Below are 26776 nucleotides of genomic sequence, written 5' to 3'. Positions count from 1 at the left end.
TATACACCGATGAAGAAATCTAAAAGTGAAAATTTAAAGACATTGTTGTATATATACATTTTATTAATAAACGAATTTGCAAAAATTTTTTAATCACTTTACTCTTAGGTCACGGAAATCAATATTAAATACGCTTACAAGTATATTCTCCAGTAGAAAGTCGTTCAGACGAGGATTGACAACATAAATATGGAGAAACTGCATGTAAGTATAGCCACGACATCGGAACATAAAATATAGTAGTACTTGGAAGCCACAGCTTTTAGTCGTTAGATCCTGCACCCTCTTTCGATTTTGAATAATCGTTTCCCCACTGCTCTCAATATAGTCGCTGATGTGAGGTGTGTAGAATGTATAGGGTAGGCCAAGAGGATAAAAAAACTCAATCTTCTTCGTTGTTTGATAGATGCACAGCCAATGCCCTGTCAACACAGTTGATGGACTGCTATTGACAACAATTAAGGAATTGTTCATGCCTTGAATTTTTCCAAGATAGTGTGAGGGTAGACAATACGATTTGAACTGGGACATTTAGGGATCCATATTAAATACAATGGTTATTTGACTGGTGTTCATGGCGCTAAGTCTAGTAGAACACTGCCTTCAGGAGTGATTTCCCAATAGACTTCATATTGATTTAGCGATATTAGGGTAAGACTCTCAGACGATGAATTAATAAAAACACCCTCTTAACTTACACTTCCCGTACGTACTAGACTCCCATGACATATTTAATGCAATGATACTATGTGTTTTAGCAAAAATTTCTTCAGTTATATCATTTTCAAATAGTTGTGAATCATGATCTAGGGTTTGCATGGTCAACTCATACAATGTTCTATAGTATTCATCAAAAGATAGATTGTAGAGTGGGATAACATTTACTTTGCACACAAGAGATGAAAGTCCAAACATCTCGAATTTATGTGGGCATTCAGTCCATGATCCTATTGCACTAGCGTTTTTTACAAATGCCAATGCAAGTTTCGAGGGGATTCCACCATTGATAAAGGATGAATCGGTGAAGGTGCGTGACCCCATGGCAATATGACGTTGATTGGTGATTGTATGAGGAACAAGTAGTTTAATATTATATCCATTGGCTCTCAGTTTTTTCACGGCCAAAGCAACAGAAATCATAACCGGCTGTTTGCGTACATGAAGTATTGCCGAGGTGAGGGAGAGACTTACATCGGGGTTGGCAGCAAGTTCCTTTCTTAATATGAAATTGGATGGTGCAAGCGTTAGTTTTATATCCAATTTAACAGTGGGCGGCAGCCATTGGGGTATATTAAATATCTCATGATATAAATTTCCAACTAGATGAAATTCACTTGTTGTAGCGTTTTTAAGTGCATCTGTACTATCAGTATTAGTAATATATTCATATCCTTAGGAGGCGCCTCTCAATTCCTTGTATGACTTGGGTGTCATCAACATGAATTGCATATAGCTTGCATAGTTTGAGAGATTGTTGCTTGTGCTCACCAGCGTGCCATTGATGTAGACACTAATTTGACAAGATAAATTATGTAGTATACAATTTTCATAGGATATCCCATCGGTTCGAACTGGCATTGTATTATCGGATTTCCGGACTTTCATTTGTAAATCTATAAATGTTGAAAACATGTCCATAAAGTAGTCTTCATTGGAATAAATTTGAAAGTTGGTATTATCGGAGAGGGGTTGTTGTGGATAAAATTGTTCATCGTATCCATGTTTGACACTGACATCAACATCTTCGGTATTGAATAGATTCAGTTAAGTGGTTATTGAAGGTTGAAAATCCTTATATGGTAGGTAGGATACCTTATGAGAAGAAATAAAGTTTCGATCCAACAATTTTCTTACTGGAGCTTCTGGTGACGCTACGTATTAGGATTCTCCTTCTTTTCTGTGACAAACAGGATGTCTTTCGTATCCGACTTGGTTAAAGACTGATGAGTGATGCATTGTTTCTTGACCTTTTTAAACCTTTACCGTTCTGTTTTAATTTCTCGCCAAGGGTTCGCGCACTGGACCTAAGATTTTCCGTAGCACTTTTTTTAAAATCCTTGCCAGAGCCCCAATCGTATAGTGTAGAGGCTGCAAAATCTGGCGCAGCCGGTACAAGATATTTTCTAGCCATTGGTAGCGATGAGCGAAACAGCTTAGCAAACCAGCTACCAAGACCGTAGCCAGACATTGACGAGCGGCCCTTGTAGTAGTCCATTTCTTTGCCCTGCTGTCTCGGGCCAAGAGTATTAACATAGCAGTCAATATCAGGACAAGTGAATACCACTTTTTTATTAGACATCTTGCTGTTGAACGATGGGTCGAAAATGACATGTAATCACAGCCAAAGCTTTTGAAATTGCTATTGGATCACTTAATTCAGTTCTTAGTGTTAACTGAGAGGGTTCCAAATAGGAAGTGTTTACGAGATTATACTGAAGATGATTTACATTGTAGTGACGAACATACTCTTGATTGGTTTTTTGTTCAAGAACTCATAGGAGGGGGAAATTTGAATTACCAACCCGAAATGTTTCCACAAATGAAGCGTAGAGAAATATACAAGTGTCTGTGGAGAAGGCAGGCGGATAGTCAGCAAAAATGAAATTAGTGTTTCCGGCACTTTTACCATTGATTATATTGAGCTTAAAGCCAAGAACATCCTTTAGATTATCATTGAGAATAACCTTTTCGCTGGCATTAGGTGAACTAATGTAGATCTTGCCCTCCTCCTTTGAATAGTTGAAATGAAAAGCTCCTTTTTTACGAGCAGAAATTCTATTATTGATGGTACGACATAAATTATTCTTATAGGTGTTTTCCTCGTAAGTTAATGCAACATATGGAGATATGACTTGCTTACCAATTAGAATTTTTTCTCGATAGTGAAATACCGTCAAATCATCAGAATGAGCTCTTACTGATAGCTACTCATGTGGTTGAATATTTATGTCATATAAACATAACTTTATCAGGATGTCGTTAGTATATTTGAGACTACTATAAAAATGAGACACTTCAGACTTTACCTCAAATTTGATGGCGGGGGAGAGTTTTGTCCAAAAATCACTTGTTTTATTCAGATCATTGTAGAGAGGATCAGAAACATTGGACATGAAAGTCACATAGAAATCATTGGGCATTGTTAATATCTTCAGCACTGACCCAAGAATCAAAATCCGAGTTGTATCCTAGCCAGCGATCAAGCAGCTGTTTCTTGCCCATACGAGTACGACTCTAATATCCTTTCAATTTGATAAATTTCACTAGTATTTCTTCACTTTTTGCAGTTCATATTCCTAAGAACCGCGAAGAATCTCTTGATCTTTGGTCTTTTGTAGCCAATAAGTCGTGGTTTCGGGGTCATGGATTTGTTCCACTTTAAAAAGTTCAGTGCTCCAAAAATAATTCCCTTTTTCAAAAATATGGGTGGTTCTATTAATTCGAAGAGTATCACCAACATCGAATGTCTCCTTCTTGTTCTTCTCAGTGCCATTGGAGTATTGCTTTAAAAAAAAATCAAACATATTTTCCAATGTAACGAGACTCCCGAGGGCTAGAGTTGGAAAGAGATCGATGTGGTCGATGGTGGTATATCTGCATGATTTTATCTAAATCATGAATAAAAGCCGGTGTATTTTCAAAGTACAATATCTTGAAATTAAGAGGCGACACGTATTTATGAATCAGTCGGCTAATGAAGCCTTAATAGGGCCGTGAATATGAAGAATTACATTATTGTATTCAAAAATAACCCTTTTCATTTTGAGGTGAAGAAACTCACGACCGCGATCCGATTAACATTTTCTCTACGAATCCTTTTCAAAAATACTTTCAATGGCCCGAGCAACTTCAACACCTCTCTTTGATCGTAGTGGAATGGTATAGGCATCCCAATGGTAAGCGACTAAAGATACTGATTGCCACCAGAATATATTTGTAGGGTGCATTGTGACGCCGTTGAATTGCGTCTAAAGTTAAAAGATCCATTTGCATTATATGCAATGGGAAAAAGGCTTTAGTTTGTCGATATTGCTTGCCACGAAGCCTGTGATTCCAATGTAGTGTTTAGCTCGGTTCATTTTCTAGATACTCTTTTGCATTTTTCAATATGGTACCAGACACAACTTTAGAAAGCGTTTTGGGAAAGCATAAACTTCCTGTTTCACCAATATTTTCATAGACACCTTTCAAAACTTCATCCATTTTGAACGCAAACACGTAGTGTAATGTCCACTCCCCTTTTGCACACTGGAGGATGAATCAATTCGTCTTTGCTTTTGACTAGCAGCCATAGGTGTTGTAAAATCATTAGTGCTAGTATTTTCAAATCTTGAATCTTCTTCTTTTTTAAATGATGCTGATTTTGTTGGAGGACCATCTTCTCTTAGTATCTTTAGAATTTTCTTGTTGCCAATAAGACTTTTGGGAAAGTTTGGTACACTTACAAAGGTCCATAGACTATTGTCAAAGGATAAAAGCCCTTTATGATTCGTTACCATATCACAAATTAAATCAACTAGATTATAACTTTTTCCCTGAATTATAATTCGTTTCCCGGTGCTGTCAACTTGAACTTGATCACCAGTTTCTAACATGAGATAAGATAATACTCTTTTACTCTGTTCCCGATAGGTCAGTGGCAATAGGTTTCCAATTTTCAATACAATCGAATTCAATTCCTTCTCCTTTGATTGTGCAGAATCTTGAAGAGATATTTCCTGTTTAGAGAGATCAGTGACGGTGGGTCTCTCACTATTTGGTCTATGCTTTTCTATACGTCACAATGCATCTTGAAGTAAAAGCAGTTTTTTATCTTCGGCAATATTCTCGTCATTAATGAATTTTCTTAGATTGCCTTCAAAATGTTCGATGGGCGGGAGAATAAATTCAAATGGTGTCAATTTATATAGTTGTGTCATCCTCAAGAGAAAAATGTTTACAAGCCCTGCAATTATTGATAGTAAAAGCTTAAAAAAACTACCGCCTGCTTGAAGGAGCAGTGCTATTTTAAATTTGTTTCCCTAGTTTTTAAAATCCAACACACGTAAAGTGGAACGAGGTTGGTGTTTATTTTGTCTAAAACCGTCTACCAGTTGTAAATTTACCTCTGTTAAATTTATGACAAGTTTAGATATTAGATTAATGAAATCATTGTTAACCCCATGGTTGAGTATAACATTCCTAAGCAATGGTTTTGAAGTGCTTAAACCGGAAAATAAATGCCGTTATTCATGTAGTTTTTTCACTGTCATGATGGCGACTAATAGTCTTTTCTACTATTCACTAGAAGATATACTGTAATTCCAATGTCGCAAATGTTGGTGACTACACATAGATCCTCGGGCATGCTCTGATTAAGATTCAGCAAAATGTAACCATAGCGTTTGCTAGTAGCTTGAGTGTATAGTGACAACAGAAATTTTTGGGTGCCGGGGTATATCTGTTTATTGAGAGTTATTAGCGAGCTAGAATCCCGAACGACTCGATAGATAATATAGATAGTGAAATTCAAAGCAAGAGTTCGCACACATGTTCTCTGATGAAAGAGATTGTGTAGACCCAGGGTTATGGAAATGCGTTCATGATGAGATCGGACAATGAACAATTATAGCATTTCCTGTGAGAAGTGGTCAATGGATTCAGCCAAATCATCAATAATCAGCCATGAATTCGGTTCAATACTATTGAAAACATCAAGTCCTCTTATGAATTGTATTGGCATGGTGGTGGAAATAGCTTTTATTTGGTCATAGGACTCCTGCCAAATGCTATAGCAATAGTAGATTTTTTTGGGCTTTTCCAAAAACATTTCATCGCAATTTTGAATTATTCTAGCTAAAAGTGTTGTTTTCTCCAACATTGAGAGCCCACACAAAAGTGATCTAAATGCTCTTTTAAATAGATTTATGTTGTTGACAACATTTGAACTATGGCCAACTGTAAACCATATGTGTCCAATGAATAAGTAGTAATTTTCCCATAGATCTATCTATTCAAGAACAACAAAAACAAAATTTCATGGCAACATTTATTACAGTAATATGAAAACAAATATTTGTTCAACATGAACACTTGTTCAACAAGAAAACTCTATTTGTTCGACATGAACAATGATAACAATTTTTGTCTTTAAACAGCTTTGTCCATCTACAGAACTTTTTGTACAACACTTTTCTGCAATACACTTTCTGTCTATCTACGGCACTTTTCTGTACAACACTTTTCTATACAACAAAAAACGCTTTTCTATACAAAAACAAAATACAATTGGAACTAGCACAGTTTATCATTACCGTGAATGGTAGCCCCCCACCCCCCGGGAGCCAAGCGTGAGACGCGTCCCCCACCCCACCGGGGATCACGATGAAAAAACAATCGTTCTCGTTACTGCTACTGGTTAGTGGTAGGGTTATTTGGGTCAGTGGCTAGTTGGTTAGTTAGGTTAGTTTATCCAGACCAAGTTGATTGTGATAGTCTACGAATTCAACTCGATCTGAAATACGATAGTGGCCATGAGGCAGGACACTCACACCATTCTCGAGCACATAGACCTTGTCAGATATATATGACACGGCATTTTTGTCCACTCTCACAGTATAATATCTATACTGAAGAGAGCGAATTCCAAGCATTGTACTCTTGGCACTAGGCTACTTTCTACACAGTCTCTCTACACACTCATGTTGAAATTATTCTTTACAAAGTGCGTAGGCACCGCTTTACATGTCTTCTTTTCATCCCCGCTATGATTCCATACAATAAACTTTGTAACCCGGGAACACCCCCGGGAACACCCCCCTGGATATCAAATCACTACCCGTCTCTGATTTTAACATTAATAGTTGGTTGGGGGATTGACGTTTCACCAGCTCGGGGTAGAGGGATGGATTCCAATTGGTGAAATCCATCCGCGAGCTGATGTGTTCCCCCTTTTCTAAATCACCCAATAAATCTTCAGTCCCATTTACCTTTAACAGCAGAGAATCTGTATCCCGACAGTAAACTTGAACCTCCCCCTCCCTTGGACATTGCACCTTGCACAAATTTTAATAAAACGACAACATGAGCTTTTTTTAAATTTATAGTACTGAACTACCGACCGCTATATTCTTGTTCAGAACTACATTTCCTTCTTTCCTGTTTAGAAGAACCACGCTAGCCTCTATGCTCGTGAATGATGTAAATTTGGGGTCGGTAATACTTCCTGCACATTCTAGAGGGTCATTCACGACGTCACAGCGAGATTTGTTAAGAAAGCTTTGACACATTTTTCCAAACGCTGAATTTAGACTGAGTTTGTACATTTTCTTTTCGACCTTTGAATTAGCCCTGGAACATTTATCGACAAAACTGTTGATAAACATTTTCAAGTATGCTCACTAATTGAGCTTCAGGACCATGTGTATTTTGGTGATTTTGAAACCATTGTTCACAATCCAGCGCAAAAGCATATGGTGAACAACGATATTCCCTTTAGGGTCCAAATCAGCAATCAGTTTTTGTTTAGAGGGGGTCCAATGCATCTCCATATCCTCAACCAATGATCGATTGTAGGGGCTCAGCGAGTCCCTGGTCACTGGTCGATTGATACAGGGAAAAACAAAATCTTTGAGTCGTGAAGTGCCAGCGGAATGTGACCATCAATTTCAAAGAACCGCCCTTGCAGCCTATCGTCCTCGACGATTTTAATGTCATGTAGTTCACAAGGATTCTCAAGCCATCGATAGTTCCCAAACGGCAAAGTGAAGTGGGACATTACCGAGGGGTATAACGAGTTCATGTCCAAGAACACTGCATTTGACTTTGCACCGGTGCTTTGTCCGCTCGGATCGGTTGACAAGACGCGGTCCTCGTGAAAAACATACCCACCCCTCATTGAACGCTCTACAAAAAGGTGTTGATCTACGTCGGTGATTAGGCCTATTTCCTCCGTACTAATATTTAAAATTAAATCCATCACTAAATGGGGTGTGAAAAAATAATATCCTATGTCTAACCTGAACTCTGAATAGATCTGATCTGCATTCTTACAAACTATAACCAACAGAGTTAGAACGTCACTGGCCAATCACAGTCTACAATAATCTCACCAATTTATACAATTCTCCATGTACTACAATTTCTCGGCAAACTCTTACTCCTGGAATGAGCATTCACTGTTGGTCTTTTAATTGCAAAAGGCTCCAATTAGAGGTTTATTTTCCTCGCTAAAGTGAGTGCCCAAGGAGCAATAATCATCTACGTATATACCTTTGTAGGTTAATAAGTCATTAATTTCGTTGTCTTTAAAGAGTTGTTTAAGAAAGGGAAAGCTATTAAAATTGTCACTTTTCTCCACTAGAATTAGTTGACTTAATAACTTGGGAAAAAAACAAAAGGAATCTAAAAACCCGATTGTATTACAGCACGTACGTTCATTATACGTTGTCTGGCAATTAAGTTCGACAACCAACCGCTACTCAGCTAATTTGGAATAATGTTGTAGATAAATTACCTATTCATCAATGGTCTGTCTCCTCACCCTCCCTTTTTGTGCCGCCGTGTCCGGGCTTGTACAATAAATTTTAAGTCATAATTTGAGTTGTGAATAAAAACAGGGATAAAAAACTGTTGGCTAACATTTAAATTACACGATTGATGCGCTACCCCGCTCAATTTACTCGCCCCAGTTGATATTTCCTGCCACACGTGGTCATGGTCTCTGTCTTTCCCCCTCCCCCCTCTCTTCCCTTTAGTCCCCTTATCCTCCTCTACAAACTCCCCCTTACAAACCCAAGATATTTTTTGATTTTGTATCGCGAGACGACCCTCTGCAGACAGCACCATTGGATAATGTGTATTTCTCAAACGAGAAATAGCGCCATTAACCGTGCCAATCAGTTTAGTCAGTGCCTTGACCATACACTCGTCCCCCTCATCCAATGTTTCTACTATTTCTAACAACCGCATAGTGTTAGAATTATCTCTTTGCGCATGAGCATCGGACACTGCAATGGCCTGGGGTTCTTTGATTCGGTTTGGATATTGGGAGTCATTCACCTCCACCAATTTAGCCTAACTATCCAAAGATATTTTGTTGCATTGGAGGAGGGTATTCTGGAAATTTTTAAAGCGTAGAATGGCCCTATCACCTGAAACTGTTTCTACTGTCTGATATCCATGCTGTTTACAGTGTTTCATATGATTTTGCAACTTTAGTTAAGTCCGAAATCTAGAGAGACATGTTGGACAGTAGAAACGGGTCCCCCGCCCCTTTTTAACCTCCCCCAGAACGCGACTAATGTCAGTGATCAGATTAAAATGACCAATTGCATTCGGTTGACTAGGTGGTGTGTATAACAACCAAACCCAGTGTTTAACCAAATCAACTGACAGGACCCTTACGGGGAAGACCACCCCTTCTTTTAGAACGAACCCCATCTTCAAATTCTGTTTCGTATTGTACCACAGTAACGCCAATATTTAAATGGGCATCAGCCCTTTCAAAAATATCAATGGATCTTAGCGTTACTGGATATTTTCCTTCTAAGCATGAAAAATCTACAACTGGGAAATTGGACTCTTCTTTCCCATGTACAGCCCAGTGATCTAAATTCTTCTTGGATGCGTCATCTGCTAGAGGCTGAAATGCTGATATGAGGAAAGCATACTTGAAACAATTTTGATCTGTTTCAAAACAGATCTTCTGGACACCTTGACAACCTACTAGATCTGGATTATATTTTAAAACTTCTGACGTCTCAGACCCTGCCCCCCCCTCTTAAAATAAAATCTTTCCTAAATTTACATATATTTTTACTTAAATTTTCAATAAATAAAACTACAGACCCACTCCCATTTTCGTTATAGTTCTCGAGATGCGCAATAATTTGTCCTACCCACTCGCTAAAAACACCCTCAAAATTTTCTAAATTTGGATAAATTACGCGCATCTCGGAATGTATAAAATGATAATACACCTCACTTTTCCCCTCATTCAAATAAAAAACCTTTAAAACAATAGAAACCTTAATTTAATCCCTACCCCCCAACAACTGATTTTGTTTCTCCAGTCGTGCACGAAGTGTGTCTACACATGCGTGCACTATTTCTACTGGATCAAAAACAAAATTTCTCCTCATAAGTGAATTAAAGGGATCCCCAAACGTTGCAGTGAAAACAACTATATTATTTAAAATTGTATTCGACATTTGAAAATCGGGAAAAGTTGTACCCCCTCCCTCAAGTTGTTCAACTATATCTGGGCTATGCTCCACTTCAGTTGTTTGAAGTAGGTAATCAGTGGGGGGATAGTTCCTTGTAACATCCTCTAAAATTGTTTGAGTGTTTGAACTCAAGTCTACTTGCTCAACTGTGCTAGCTTCTACATTGAAAAGAAAATTATTTAAAAGATCGTCAATATTAGATGGTACTTCAATCGAATTAATAATACCGTGCCATTCGTTGATAGCTGAAATGTCTTGAAACTCCGCTGCCTCTTCAATGGGTTCCTCCTCTTCTTCACTCGATGGTGAGTAGGGGACCAATGCACCAACCTATAAATGAAAAATAGCTTATTCTCAAAGTGTTCAAATCATCCCTACTGTTAAAATTTGGATTATTATTTACGTATTATTTAAAGTCAGCACTGAGTTGGGCTGTAGCAGTATGCACATACTAGCATTTGGTTAATTCAAGTGAAAGTTCCAACTTAAGATAATCTAAGATATGACATAGAAGGCAACAATTTGTTCGTTTATTTTCAAAGTGTTCAATTTTTTTGCGGCGCTTTTCGAGCCCGCGGCGCATCCTGCGGCGCTTTCCGGGCCCGCGGTGCATCCTGCGGCGCACCCCCGTAGCTCTTCCCGACCGGCTCCCAGTCCCCTTTACATAATGCCCTTCAAAAGTTGAAATATTTCTTTCTAATTCCATACAGGTTCAGTGAACTCATTATTGTAAGCCGTCGCGCGAGTGTTCCAAGATTGAACTTCAAAATGTCGAGAACCGTTAGCTTGCTTTCCCCTCGTTAGAATCTTGGCACGATAGAAATATTCAGGGTAAATTACGAGATCCATATGTGACAGATGGGATAATCTCTCTCTTAAAATTACGTGAAAAAGAGCATTCAGTTTCAAAGGCGGTGAGCATTAGCAGTAATTGACTGCACTTTTTAAGTGACCGAAAAGATTTGAGGGTAACTATGCCCCCCCCCCTTTTCAGCAATATAATAAATAGCAAATATTATTTTTGGGAATATAACTTGTTTGGCTCTTATATAGAATTCTAATTTCCCAAATATCTAACGCTAATTTTGCAAACAATTTTGCTATTTTCAAAATTATGCATTGAATTACTTAAAAGCATTGAAATCCTAGACTTGGCGGCCTAACCACTAATGATACAACAAGACAGGAAAAGTGGTGAAACAGATCTATTTATATGCTTATGCGGAGCTTTAAGCCAAAGATTAAAACTAGATAATATTCAATTGTGAACGGAATAGCATTTTGAGTTTCAATGGTATCTAAAACTATATGAGATATCGAAGCGATAGCAAAGATTAGAAAAAAGAGTGGTTTCTTTGCTAAAAAAATACATTTAGATATCTCTGAGAGAGGGCAGAGAAAATAGTGGTGGGGGTGAGGGGTTAATATCTCGCTGAGATAAGTTTATATTGAAAAATAGTGAAAAGAAAAAACATTGGAAGAAATAGATAGGTAGGAAAAATGCTTACATTTGCATATCCTGGCTGCACTTGGGTGCCAGATGGTCCAGGTAGCGCATGCTGGTGGGTAGCCACCTGACCTAGCGTCGACGGGGCAGCTATTAGAGGTCCAAGGAGAGCGGATGTGCAAGCGATGTCATTAATTTCTTGCGCAGGTTGGGCTGCGACTTGTACAGGAGCTGTGACTTGTGCACTCGAGCCAAAGGCTGGCACAGATGGCTGCACTGGGTCAGGCAGTGTGGAGCTGGGGGGTTTTGGCCAGCGACCATATTGTATGACAGTAGCCTTCGCAGGGGCCGCATTATTAGCCCTTGCTCTCTTAGTGGGTGGCGGCGACGAGCATTCTTCGCTATTTGCGGTACCCATAGCTCTCTTCGATGTAGGGGCCGCAAATTCTTCATAATTTGCCTTAAAAAGAGAAAAAAATTAGTATCAAAATAATTTCCCCCTTTATTTTACAGAAAGAAAGTTATTAACCATAATTTTGTTTAGAAAAGCATTTATCTCATTTCAGTAAAGCAAAAAGTAAAAATTTCACGAGAAATATATTAGACCTAGAAATCAAACGTTTTTATTAGTCAACTTGTAAAAAAAATAAATCGTGACAATCAGTAGTCTATAGCCATAGGATAGGAATCATTGTTTCTATTTTTACCATTTAGAAAAATATTAAATTTTCCAGTCTATAGGCTTTAAATTAGATCTTTAACCCAGCGGCCTATAGGCCTATATTTTGCAAACATAGGTTAAAATGCTATTCAATTTATGCATAATATAAGCTTCATGCAATTCCTAGAGACCTTTCTTTCTAGCCTTGCACAGTTTGTTTTCATTTTACACTGATGGCGGTAGAATTGAGACATTGCCCCCCCCCCTTTTACATAATTTACTTACAACGAAGCTGTTAGAAGTGAGGCGTTGCCCCCTCTCCCCCCTTTTACATAATGTCCGAAATATATTGTTAGACCTTAATTTGAAAATAAACCATTTCAGTTCCACAAAATAGAGCATTACGTCTGTGCTTAATTATTGCATCATTGTGTTATAATTTTGACGGAAGAATAGTTCCTTTGACTTGACCGCGTTTGTAAACACAGATGGAAAGGGGTGACTGCTAATTTTAACCACGCACTGGAGTCTTGTGTCAAAACAGAACGGCATTTTCATTAAAAATTGAGAGAAGTCAGTGGTCGCTTTAGCTGGAAATATAGAAGGAAGGAATTTAACGAAATGAGAATTATTTCTTTTTGCGAGAATTTGGTTGTAAAACAATGGGGGGGGGGGGGGTTAGGTTTCGAGGGTAAAATAAAATATTTTACGTTTTACATCGAGTATAAAGATTGTATAGTGATGTTCGTACTGGCTGGGGGGATTTACCTGAATATACTGAAGGGTGACCAAGGAAAATAATTTTATTTGAAAATAAAAAATGTACTTACATTGCAAATTGAAGTTGACATGGCTTCTAATTCATCAAATTTATCCATTGTTTTTTCAATTGTGTCACAATAATTTCTGATAATTGAATTACATTTCATGCCCGTTATATACGAAATCTCAAGGTCGAATTGTTATGTAAGCAAGCCCTCTGATTGGCTGAGAAGGAAACACGTGATCTAACTGTTTCCGGGAAACTCAAAACATTTGCTGAGAGCAGCAACAACAACAAATACTATTTCTGGATCATAACATTTGCATCGAGCAACAATAAGAAGGAAGTATCATTGACCTGCCCCCGTTAGACTCAATAATCCATGAAAGTGAGAAAGTTTCTGTTTTTTCATTCTCACTGACAAAAAACAGACATAAATGTGAGAAAGTTCCTGTTTTTTCATTCTCACTGACAAAAACCATAAAAACATCCATAAATGTGAGAAAGTTCCTGTTTTTCAAATTCTCACTGACAAAAACCATGAAAACATCCATAAATGTGACAAAATTCCTGTTTTTCAAATTCTCAGTGACAAAAACCATAAAAACATCCATAAATGTGACAAAATTCCTGTTTTTCAAATTCTCACTGACAAAAACCATAAATCATCCATGAAAAACATCAAATAAATCGATCAACACACATAACCATCCATGAAAACATCCATAAATGTGACAAAGTTCCTGTTTTTCAAATTCTCACTGACAACAAACAGACATAAATTATGTAAAAAAAGTTGTAGGTGGCAGCACGGTGTTCTCATAGGAGTTATAGGGTCATCTCTACTGCTTTGTCGTAGAAACTTCAAAAAGAGCTCATTCGATTGGAAATTCAAAGGGCTAGTGCCCTTTTTAATAGTCGAAAGTGATTTGAGGACAACTAACCCCCCTCTCACGCAAACCTTTTCCCCAAATACGTCCAGTCAAAATTTTTAGATAGCCATTTTGTTCAGCGTAGTTAAAGGTTTTAGAAACTAGGTCTTTGAGGATGATAACCCCCTCAGAGCCCTCAGGGCAAGGGTTGTAAGTTATATACAGGGGGCACATAAATTTTTATAGATAGTGATGTTGTTGGAACTTCAAAAAAGGCTCATTCAATTGTAAATTAGAAGGGCTTGTGCCCTTTTTTAATAGTTGAAATTGATTGGAGGATACCTAACATCCATTGCAAACCCACCGTTTCCCCAACACATCCAATCAAAATTTTGAGATAGCCATTTTGTTCGACGTAGTTAAAAAGTCTGGAAATTATGTTTTTGAGGATGACAACCCCCCCTCAGCCCTCAGGGCAAAGGTTGTAAGCTATGCCCTGGGGACATGTAAGGTTTCTTATAAAAAGTGTTGTCGTAGAAACTTCAAGAAGGGTGCATTTGATTGGAAATTGAAACGGCTAGTGCCCTTTTTAATAGTCGAAAGTGATTGGAAGGCAACTAAAACCCCTTCCACGCCCACCCTTTATCCAAACACCTCCAATAACAATTTTGAGATAACCATTTTGTTGAATGTAGTTGAAAGGTCCGGAAATTATATCTTTGAGGATGACACTCCCCCCCCACAGTCCTAAGGGTCACGGTTGTAAGTTATACCCTGGGGGCATATAAGGTTTTTATTGAAAGCTTTGTCGTAGAAACTTGAAAAAGGGCTCATTCGATTGGAAATTCAAAGGGCTAGTGCCCTTTTTAATAGTCGAAAGTGATCTGAGGGCAGCTACCCCCCCTCTCACGCCCACTTTTTCCCCAAATACGTCCAATCAAAATTTTTAGATAGCCATTTTGTTCAACATAGTTAAATGTTTTAGGAATTAGATCTTTGAGGATGATAACCCCCTCAGAGCCCTCGGGGCAAGGGTTGTTAGTTATGGCCAGGGGGCACATAAGGTTTTTACGATAGTGATGTTGTTGGAACTTCAAAAAGGGCTCATTCAATTGGAAATTAGAAGGGCTTGTGCCCTTTTTTAATAGTCGAAAGTGATTGGAGGATAACTAACATCCATTGCAAACCCACCGTTTCCCCAACACATCCAATCAAAATTTTGAGATAGCCATTTTGTTCGACGTAGTTAAAAAGTCTGGAAATTATGTTTTTGAGGATGACACTCCCCCCACAGCCCTCAGGGCAAGGGTTGTAAGCTATGCCCTGGGGGCATATAAGTTTTTTTTATAGAAAGTATTGTCGTAGAAACTTCAAAAAGGAATCATTCGATTGGAAATTGAAAGTGCTATTGCCCTTTTTAAAAGTTGAAAGTGATTAGAGGGCAAGTAATCCCCCTCTCATGTCTACTATTTGCCCAGACACATACAATCAAAATTTTGAGATTGCAATTTTGTTCAACGTAGTTGAAAGGTCGGGAAATTATGTCTTTGGGGATGACATCCCCCTCACAGCCCTCAGGGCAAGGGTTGAAGGTATGCTCTGGGGCATATAAGGTGTTTATAGAAAGCTTTGTTGTAGAAACTTCAAAAGGGCTCATTCGATTAGAAACTGAATGGGCTAGTGCACTTTTGAATAGTTGAAATTGATTGGAGGGTGTCTAACCCCCTCTCACACCCACTATTTCCCTAAACACGTTAAATTAAAATTTTTAGATAGCAAGTTTGTTCAACGTAGTTAAAAGCTCTGGAAATTGGGTCGTTAAGGATGACAACCCCCCCCAGCCCTCGGGGCAAGGATTTTAAGTTATTCCCAGGAGGTATATAAGGCTTTTTTGAAAGGGTTTTCGTAGAAACTTCAAAATGGCTCATTCGATTGGAAATTGAAAGGGCTAGTGCCTTCTTATTAGTTGAAAGTGGTTAGAAAGCAACTAACGCCCCTCTCCCGCTCACCGTTTCCTCAATCACATCCAATCAAAATTTTGGGATAGCCATTTTATTTAACGTAATTGAAAGTTCCGAAAATTGAGTCTTTAAGCAAGACAACCTCCTTACAGCCCTCGGAACAAGGTTTGTAATTTATGCTCTTGGGGTATAAACGGTATTTATAGGAAGCGTTGTCGTATGAACTCAAAAAGGGATCTTTGAATTGAAATTGAAAGGGCTAGGGCCCTTTTTAATAGTCGAATATGATTGGAAGGCTTGACATTTTTATAGTAAAGATCAACGTGGGTACAATGTATTATTATTATTTTTTCCTTTTTTTTGTTTAGACGAGGCCACTTCGTAACGAAGGAGTTGTTTTAGGAACTTCGAAAAGGGCTCATTCGATTGAAAACAGAAAGGGTTAATGTTCTTTTTAATAGTCGAAAGTGATTGGAGGGAAATTAGTCCCCTCCCACGCTCACCCTCTCATTATAAACTCATCCCATTATGTTTAAAAACTAAATGTTGCCTTAAGATTAAATCGAAATGCCCTGTGTTAATGCTAATTCCCAATAAGGCATCTCAGCAGTATCCCAAGAACAACTGAGGATATCCTGATCAACAAATGAGCAGTATCCCAAGAAAATTATTATGTTCAATTTTTCGGGGCTATTTCTGCTCTTAAAATTTATCCAAATCAAAATAGCGTAAGTGTATCGATGGTATCAAAGAAATTAAACAGATTTTTTTTTGCGAATGGTTTCAAGTTTTCTATTTCAGGTCAACTAGTGGAGGTATGAAACTAAATTAAACACTACTATTTGTATCCAGATGTTTAAAGGGTGAATGTTGTTAAAAATTTCTGAAAATTTTTCTCCTGCATACGAATAGATGGCCAAACTATTAAGTCTTAAAAAAACGAAAAGATTTAAAGAATTATTTTCTTTTTCCCTGAAAAGACTATGTCAATATAAAACGAACAGAAATTAATTAAAAAATTTTTCCACAAATTAAGTTTTTCAAAGAGAAGTATAGAACTCCATTAAACCAAAAATGAGCAAAAATAAAGTCAAATAATCTACCAAACATGAAGCTACCACAAATCAGCATCGATACATAAAGGAAACCCAAATTGAACAGAAATTACGATAAATAACCGAGTCAAACTCAAAATGAGCAGATATTGATATGAGTATGGCTCCAATCCCCTATGCCTTCCCAAAGCCAGAAGATAATTTGCACTTTACTGAAAAAAAAATACAAATGAATGTGCAATGTCAGTTTAATAAACATATAGGCCTACTGTTATTTAGTAATCAAAATATTAATATTATTTGATTTATCAAAGTTATAAAAGTAAAAAATATCAGTTCAACTTCATCAGTTCAACTTCAAACGAACATAAACGACTACAAACTGGAGTAGAGTGGCTACCCTTGAGAGTAGTCTGAGGAGTCCTCGCCATAAAATTTTCAAAACCTAAGAATAAAGCTATGTTTTTTTATTCTCTTCCTTCTGACACTACTCCTAATTATTCTCTAGTAATATACTACATTATTAACAAACGACTGTCACAAGCTATCAAAGTCGAATTTGCATTCCACATCAAACAGTGTCAAAATCAAGCGATATAGCATTAACATAAAGTGAATCAGAGAGAGGTAACATAAAACAAATAATTTAATAATTCCTATTTCCTACAACCACACTGGCTAAGCATGGTAATACGAAGAATCGCCAAGAAACAAATTGATTTATTGTCGGTGAAAAAAATAAGGTGGGGGATGCAAATTTTTTTTTTCATTGCTTAGCTTAGATTTTTACCCTTTTATAGTAAAGAACCTGGCGTCCCTTTAGAGTCTCAAAATACAATTTGCAAGGGAAGCGGTGTTTAGAAAGAGAATTAAATGACCTATCCACTGGTGCATTCACCTTCTACCTTTCTAAGTAATGGAAAAAACCCAAATTTACCGAGAATACTACTCACCCGTCCTCAGTGCACAAACGAAAATAGGCAAAACTGAAAACAAAGCAAAAATAAAACTGAAGAACCACCTTTTCATTTCAACGGTAGAAAGGGGAATGGATAAAAGAACAACCTATTTTGAATGGCAGATAAAATTTTCTTTTGAAAGCTCATTTTGTTTAAAGCTTTCTTAAAAGCTAATTAACGTTCTGAATTTGAAGTAGACCTATCTGAATTTTCATCCTGCTGTGAAATTTGATGAGCTGCAAAATATACGAAAAGTCAGGATTCGCCGGATATTGCAGAGAATTGTTAATATGACCAAGATAGGTTTCCCCAGCATCAAACAGTTCGTGGTAACGAACTGTAAGTAAGGAGCGACCCGGCTCAATGGTAACCGAAACTCTAGAAAACGGGTTATTGATACCAATAGATATATCAAAAGAATCAGATTTCAATGCTGATTTCAAATATATAACTTTCATCAAGTTTAGTGCTACCCATCAAAAGTTACGCGCCTGAGAAAATTTGGCTGATTTTCGAAAAAAGGGGGAAAGGCTCCCTAAAAGTTATAGAACCTTAATAAAAATCACGACATCATATTCAGCGTATCAGAGAACCCTACTGTAGAGGTTTCAAGCTCTTATCTACAAAAATGTGGAACTTTACATTTTTTGCCAGAAGAAAGATCACGGATGCGTGTTTATTTGTTTGTTTGTTTTTTTGTTTGTTTGTTTTTTTCCCCAGGGGTGATCGTATCGACCCAGTGGTCCTAGAATATTGTAGTAGGTCTCATTGGAACGGAAATTAAAAGCTCTAGTTTAATTTTTAAGTGACCAAAAAAAATGGAGAATAACTAGGCCCACTCCCACGCTTATTTTTTCCCAAAGTCTCTTGATCAAAATTTTGAGATAGCCATTTTGTTCAGCATGGCCGAAAATATGATGAATATGTCTTTTAGGATGACTTAATCCCCGAAGTTCCCAGAGGGAGGGCTAAAAGTTATGAACTTTACCCAATGTTAACATATAGTATTGGTTATTGGGAATTATACATAAGTTTTTAGGAGGGTTTTTTTCTGGTAGTGGGAGGGAAGGGTGGGTCGGTGGTTATGTCGGAGGATCTGTTCATGAAGGAAGTTTTCGTGGGGGAAGGGAAATTGCCATGAAGGGGGCGCCGGACTTGCCAGCATTATTTATTGGTTATTGGGAAGTATACAACCATTTTCAGGAAGGATTTTTTCCGGAGGGGGGGGGGGCTAGAGGAGGGGGTTCCTCTGGAGACTATTGCCGTTGCGGATGTTTCTTTGGGGTAAGGGACATTTATATGAAGGGGGCGCCGGATTTCCAAGCATTATTTAAGAAACGATCAGAAATTAAATAAAAAAAAACAAGTTTTTTCAACTGAAATGTAAGAAGGAATGTTAGAACTTAAAACGAACAGAAATTATAACGTATGTGAGGGGGTTCTCCCCCAAGTCAATACCTCGCTCTTTACGCTACAGTTTTTTTTCAGTGCTTTCAAAAGAGCTATCTATTCTAATTAAACGGCCTTTGTGATTCAGGGGTTTCTGAATCAAAATTTTTTTTAACTTTTATCGTAAAGAGCGTGGTATTGACTAAGGGGAGAACCCCTTCATATAAGTAATAACATATACGTAATAAAAAAAACAATAAAAAACAACCGATACGGCTCAATAGTAATCGAAACTTTTAAAAACGAAATTTTGATGTCAATAAATGTATCAAAAGAATGTGTTTATAATGCTGATCCTAAATATATAAATTTTATTAAGTTTAGTATTCCTCATCAAAGGCTACGAGCCTGAGAAAATTAACTCGATTTTTTAAAGAGGGGGGAAACATCCCCTACAAGTGAAAGAATTTTAATGAAAATCACACCGTCAGATTCAGCGTATCAAAAAACCCTATTACATAGGTTTCAAACTCATATCTGCAAAAATCTGCAACTTTGTATTTTTTGCCAGAAGCAAAATATACGAAGATAGAAGTTAGTTACGTAAGTTAATTTGTAAAGACATCCATTTAGCAAAAGAAAAGTAAAATTTTTATACAAATAAAAGCTGCATTAACTAAAAAACGATCAGAAATTAAATAAAAAAAACAAGTTTTTTAAACTGAAAGTAAGGAGCGACATTAAAACTTAAAACGAACAGAAATTATTCCGTATATCAAAGGGGCTGTCCCCTCCTCAACGCCTCGCTCTTTACGCTAAAGTTTGACTCTGTCTCACAACTTTATTTTTTTAAAACAATAAAAAACTTTAGCGTAAAGAGCGAGGCGTTGAGGAGGGGACAACCCCTTTCATATACGGAATAATTTCTGTTCGTTTTAAGTTTTAATATCGCTCCTTACTTTCAGTTTAAAAAACTTGTTTTTTTTATTTAATCTCTTTTAAGGGCTACTTTTTGGTGGATATATTTCTTGATTTCAACTGCCCTCCTGAAATCTTATGCGAGACCAAAGTGAGGGCAATGATAGGGGGTGGTCGGATTTTCATCAAGATCATTTCGCGGACTTTCCCCCATTTTTTGAAAAATAGACTGATTTTCTGAGGCTGGTAACTTTTGATTGGCATTTTTAAATTTTATTGAATTTTACATATTTAGATTCGCTATAAACGGCAAAAATTTTTGATATATATATTTTGTTATCATTACTCTTTTTATATTAGAGCTACGGTTTCTAATAGCACGAATCACTCCTTATTTACAGCTCGTTACCTCGAATTGTTGATACCGGTAAAACCCATCTTAGCTCATTTATAGTGCTCTGATTGTCTTCTGTTATAAGAAATTTTAAGTTTGATGGTCTTTATTACTTCTGCAGGACAACAAATACCTGTTTACCGTAGTCGATTGTCGAAGCTAACTCTTCCTTGGGCTCCAATACTGAACCATTTTTTTCCTCCTTTCTTAGAAGTAAGTATTCTTCATTCGTGTCTTTGTCTAGATTACCTTTTTATTGTGTGTGAGTTGTGTACGTATATATATTTTTTTTTCTTCTCTGTGTTTTTCTTTTGTATGACAGGTTCTCATATAAATGATCATAATAATAATAATAAATCAAACAAAGAAGTAATTAAAACGCTTCGGGTTACTTTTGATAAAATGTTTTAAAGTCACTGTTTTGTGAAGTTCGGCTGTTTCAGTCTCAAATAAAATGGAACCAATTTTTATTGTCTAGTATGCTACACTAATGCTGACCATTATGCCGATTGTTTAAAATTTTTTGTGCTATTTTATTTATTTGTTTTTGAACACTGACAGCAACTTGTTAAAATCCTTTAAATTTTTATAACATTAAAGCGCAAGTTATGAATATTTCATCAAATTATAATAATTTAAAAAATTTAATATTTTTAAAATCTTATATATTTATGATACGTTATTATGTTTGAGAATTTTTTGGTTATTTCGTCAATATTTTACTGTTATGGTAAACCATTATATTTTAGTTATTCTTTTTCAGGTTCATCATATCCTGCTATTGTGCCTGGTGGCGTATATTCTGATTTGATTAGAGCTGGTATTCTGGACGATTTGTACTACCGCTTCAATGATTTTGCTTACCGATGGGTCTCGTATGGGGATTGGTCGTATGAGACTAAATTTACAGGTATGCTCATTTTTCAGGTAAACAATTTATGAAAATACCGGGGGTGGGAGCTACAAAAATACAAGAAGGGCGTTCTTCAAAATCTAAAGGGATGATGTTTTTTCGATCTTTTATAAATTGAAAATTCCAGAAAGTTATCTTTCAAAATAGTCCCGTACTTGATGCCCCAGATAAAATCTACTAGTATTTTACAAAATTTAAAGGGGGTGGGATATTTTTTCAATTTTTTTAAGATGAAAGTATTATAAGAGGTGTTTTTCAAAATGCCCCTCTAACTGGCACCCCTAGTCAAATCTATTTAAAATAAAGTGTGATTGGATCTCATCGTAGGGTGTTCATTTGAATTTGTAAATGATATGTTGTTAATTTTCTTAATTGCCACAATATAATAAAATCAGTATTGCTAGTGATGTTCAAGCTATACATGGATGAGTAATTGGTGTTCTTCGTTGATTTTAATGACATAACTGCGCTACAGAAGCGGAAATAAATGGTATAAACTTTTTTAAAATGCCTATATCAACATTAAGTTTTTCTTCTGAAAATTTCTCCTTCATACCCTTAGGCATAGTTGTAATAATTGTCCCAATAGTAGTATTTGCATTACTAGTAGTAGTATTAATAGTAATAGCGGTATTACTAGTAGCAGCACTAGTCTGCCAAAATGTCTTATATACCGTATATATATATATATATATATATATATATATATATATATATATATATATATATATATATATATATATATATATATATATATATATAAAGTTTTATTTATTCCTACGTATTAAAGTTTTATTTATTACTGCGTATTTTCATCTTTTGTTGGATTCGGGGACAGATTTAAAAAAAAAGGAGAAGAAATCAGCTTTAAAACTTGATTGTGTTTAACTATGTGTTTAACTATGTGTTTAACTATTTAACTTGAAATTATGTTTAACCATAAAAACTATGTTCAAAGTATAAACTTTGCCAAACTCACCAAATTAAGCACATTATTATTCTTGTACAATGTTGTGCTTTTGACAAGTGTGACTATAATGTGTCTCAGGCATTGTCGAAATTTAATCTACAAATAGCCATCGCTAAGTAGACAAATAGCCATAGACATCGCTATGGGCACTTTTATGAAAACATGCATTTTTCAAGCCTTGGCATTTTTTTAACATTGCCATGGATCTTTATTGATCTTTAAAACCTTATCCATGGATTTTCGGGGGATTAAAATAAGTCCCCCATCAAATATCAAGGTAGCTGATACTGATATTGATGAATAAACAAATCCTAAAACGAGTCGTAATAAAAATGGATAATCAAGTTCAACTTAAAACGAACATAAAAGACTACAAACTAGAATAGCGCGGCTACTACACCTCCCCACCCACCCCTAAATCTTCTAAAGGCTATCGCGTCATTTACATTTTATTTAAAACTATATCGTCAACGTTATGATCAAGAGGACATAAAATTGCAAACAAATATAAACTGAATGCTGATAACTCTTCATCATTCGTAGATTATATCTGGCTAAGTTTGGTGGATAAGGAACATGCTCTGTTCCTTGAAGTTGAACCAAACCTTAAGTGAATATCTCATTCACTATGAGATTGAATGAGATATATATAATGAGATTGGTTCACTTAGAGTTTGGTTCAACTTCAAGGAACAGAGCATGTAACAGAGCTCATATGGCGCAATAGATTGCGAAGACTCTCTTGAAACGTGTTTCAGGAGAGATTTTGGATAATGAACATATCTGTAAATTACAGAACCTCACAGACACGAAACCTGGAATGGTAGATTTGGAGGGTGAGCTATAGAAGAAAATGATTATTTAGAATTATTTAAGCGTTAATAGGCTCGAACCTGACGGTAAACATATCCACGAGATGCCAATCAAAATGTTTTCAAAGCGTACGTAATACGATTTTGCAACTTGCATTTATTGTGAAAAATTTGCTCATATTAATTCTTCTAACAGCTTTACTCATTGCTGATATTCATGCTTATTCACTGATAGTTCTTTCCTCGGACTGATAAAAAAGAAAAAAATTGAAGTTTTTCTATACCTTCAAAGATTGGATGGATTTGTATTTTTTATCTCGTATTTTTTATGCATATATAAGTGAAAACTAGGGGTGAAAAAACGGATTGGGCCTTTAATATAGCTTGAGGTTTTAAGCTCGTGTTTCTCAGCTCAAAAACGTTTTTTATTTATACTTTTATAATTCTTTATTTATATCTCTCTGATATCCATGTTATTTAAAGCCCAATTCGTTTTGCGTCCTTTGTGTCAACTTATATTCATAGATTCTCGAGAAAATTTTTTTTTTATACTTTTTTTCCATTTTTAAAACGAGTTTTGTCTTTTATTTTTATTTATTATTTTTAAGAACAAATAAATTTTAGGATTTTCAATTACGTATTTTTACGTATTTCGTACCTATACCTAGTTACACGTTTTTTTTCTTTGAAGTATATTATGCGTAGAGTGAGATTAATTTATTTAATATACCATACATAATGATAACGCCGGTTTAAGGGCCACCACAAGGCGCATCAAGTTGTCTTAGAAAGGTGATAATGTATACTAGTATTATAAAAACAACCAATCTACATTACAGTACCCCAACGGCACCAGTAATAATCGGCACCCAAACGGACCATACATCAAAATATTTTCATCAAATCATTTATTAAAGTTATCACCAAGGGGACACCCATTTTTACCCATACCAAAAAAAACAAACAATATGAATAAAAATCATACTTAATAAAAATGATTTCTTTACTTCTAATCTTATAGGAAGATGTATCATCGGTATTTTTCTATATTTTGACCAGGATAGCTCCATCTTTAGAGAAAATTAATAAAAAATTACTCCATCTTAGTTCACCACCTCGATTGTAGCTACTGTGCTTATCAGCCCTTAAGGTGGAGAGTCAGGTAGGGGGTGGGGTGTACGTGATCAATGGCTTGCTGTAGCATACTCTCGATAACTCGAAATCCTCGGGTATCTGGAATAAGGTTTGCAAATCTTTCAAAGCTGCGAGTAGCAGAATTCCAAATACTGCCGACACTTTAGCTGCACAATTTGTGTTTTGACAGCTTTGCTTCGAGCAAAAAGTATTTTTATAAGTAAAATTTGCAGAGAAGTAACAAATTTAAGTATAGCTTGCAATTAGAAATATCAATAGTTTTCTAAATCAAAATTAATAATGTAATCTAATTCAGTGGCAAGCCATATACTAGCCATAAATATCATACTCCATTATTTTATATGTACCATTTTGTCAAAAGTACTGTATCATATTTACTCTAATACTGCTAGTGAAAGTCTGAATTCAAAGTCTGAAGTATATTGTATATAGCTTACTACTGTTACTTTATGGATGGTGTTGTACACTCCAATGCTATTTGTACTATAAAATAATGCATACCCATGCGCATGCTTGATACTGATTGCTCATTATGCTACAGCTATAAAAAGCACCATTTGATTTCCTGGGAGAACAATATCGATTGGTAGCCTGCCAGTCACATGCATTATGAAGCTGTGATATTAGTTTTGCCCTAGTCTAATCTCCAAAATAATCAGAAAATTGCTTCTACATTGTAGGGTGACTTTTCTAGACTACTTATCTTCCAAGTTCCAGCTTTTCCATTACCTACTTAAACTGTGTGTACACCTTGATAGTTTTGAGAGAATTTGGCTATTTGCGTGAGATTTGGGCAAATATTCACTTGCAGTTGAAGAGAAGTAGAGGAAGTAAAAACTTGTCCGTAAGGATGAAGGATAACAACGACTTAAAAGTAAATTTTCACATAGTGACACTGAAACTCAAGGAGCTTTTAGTTTGAAGAATTTTTAAAAAGCAGGAGTGTCAGAAGAGATACATCTCTTCTTGCAGAAGAGAGGAGATACATACGTCTCGTGAGAAGAGATATTTTAGAAGAGATAGGTCACCTGATAAAAAAAAGAATATAAAAAAACGAAAACAGTTCTTTTTTGTTTTGTAGTTTCTCTTTTTTAGAGTTTTGGTTCCTGTTAGGCCGAGTTACTTACAGTTCATTACCACAAACTGTTTGATCAATCTTCAAACACAGATATCAGGTAGCAGAATAAGAAATAAAGACCAATCGTTTGTAAAAAAGACATCAATATAATAGGTTGCATGGATTTGGTTAATAGAATTGAACCATGAACCATTGAACAATGAATTGGTTCAATGCAAAGCTAATTGGTTAAGAAAACCCTTTTTGTCCATAAAATAATCAAACTTTAACAACCTTTTCATTGCCAGAGACAGCTACAAATTCAAAAGAAAGCTACACTTTCTTAAGCTGCTTGGAGCCATATATTAACACTTTAGTTTTGCCCCACGTTTCTTTTTCTTTTTTAAATTTTGCGCCAAAAACTAAATAACCGTATATGGAGCTCTTTTTCATTATAAATTAAATTCCTGATCTTTTTTTAGTATTGAAGATATATATGGTTTTGTAAGGTTTTACTTAACCAGTTTAAGTAATCAAATTTCATTGTCACTGTCCTTTAATATTTAATTTGTCTATTTCTTTATAGTTGATGACATCATTTTCCAAAAGCAGAGAATTTTATTGGTTTTTGATGGCTTGGACACAGTTGCTGATGTATTTGTGAATGATCATCATGTCGGGAGCTCAGACAACATGTTTGTGCAGTACAAGTTTGACATAAAAAATGCCCTCATAGTAAGTCGGCAACATAATGGTACTAAACAGTACCGTATTTACATACTGTGCTACCATATAGAGATAAAGCATTGTCTTAGTGTTTCTGGGCTTAAACATTAAGTGGATAATTTGGATGTATTTAGGTAAGGGTCCCGCAAAATGTGTCCAACCTCTATACCTTAGAGATAGCACATGAAAAAATAATAATAATAGTTGAAATCAGTAACTGTTGTTATATAGTGCTGTTTGCCAGATTAGATAAAAAAAAGATAAGTTATAAAATTCAAATTATACAAAGAAATAATACGATCAAAAATGGGGTTTTTAAAGGTCAAACGAAAATACTGAAGAAAGAAACAAAGCGAAAATTTTGAGAGAACAACCGCCTCTCTCCTTCAGCGCGAACCAAATAATATAAACAAGGAAAATGTCGAAGAAAAAAACAAAAAACCAACGCGGAAAGTCAACAAAACCAATGAAAAAACAAGCCAAAAAGTAAAAGAGAAATAAAATTCAATAAAATACAAA

General features: G+C 36.0%; 1 protein-coding gene across 3 annotated transcripts in view; it reads left to right on the top strand.

The window, feature by feature from the left end:
* beta-Man (beta-mannosidase) overlaps positions 1-26776 on the top strand; it is a 168423-nt gene that overhangs the window by 47140 nt on the left and 94507 nt on the right. For all 3 annotated transcript variants that reach the window (XM_089091204.1, XM_089091207.1, XM_089091205.1), the window contains exons 3-4: positions 21388-21534; positions 26118-26266. In XM_089091204.1, the coding sequence (XP_088947330.1) occupies positions 21388-21534; positions 26118-26266 (296 nt within the window). The remainder of the gene's footprint in view (positions 1-21387; positions 21535-26117; positions 26267-26776) is intronic.

This window comes from Artemia sp. Qi Xiang Cuo, chromosome 6, assembly GCF_049724085.1.
Source record: "Artemia sp. Qi Xiang Cuo chromosome 6, ASM4972408v1, whole genome shotgun sequence".
NCBI lineage: Eukaryota > Metazoa > Arthropoda > Branchiopoda > Anostraca > Artemiidae > Artemia > Artemia sp. Qi Xiang Cuo.
This window is presented reverse-complemented; position numbering and strand designations above follow the sequence as displayed.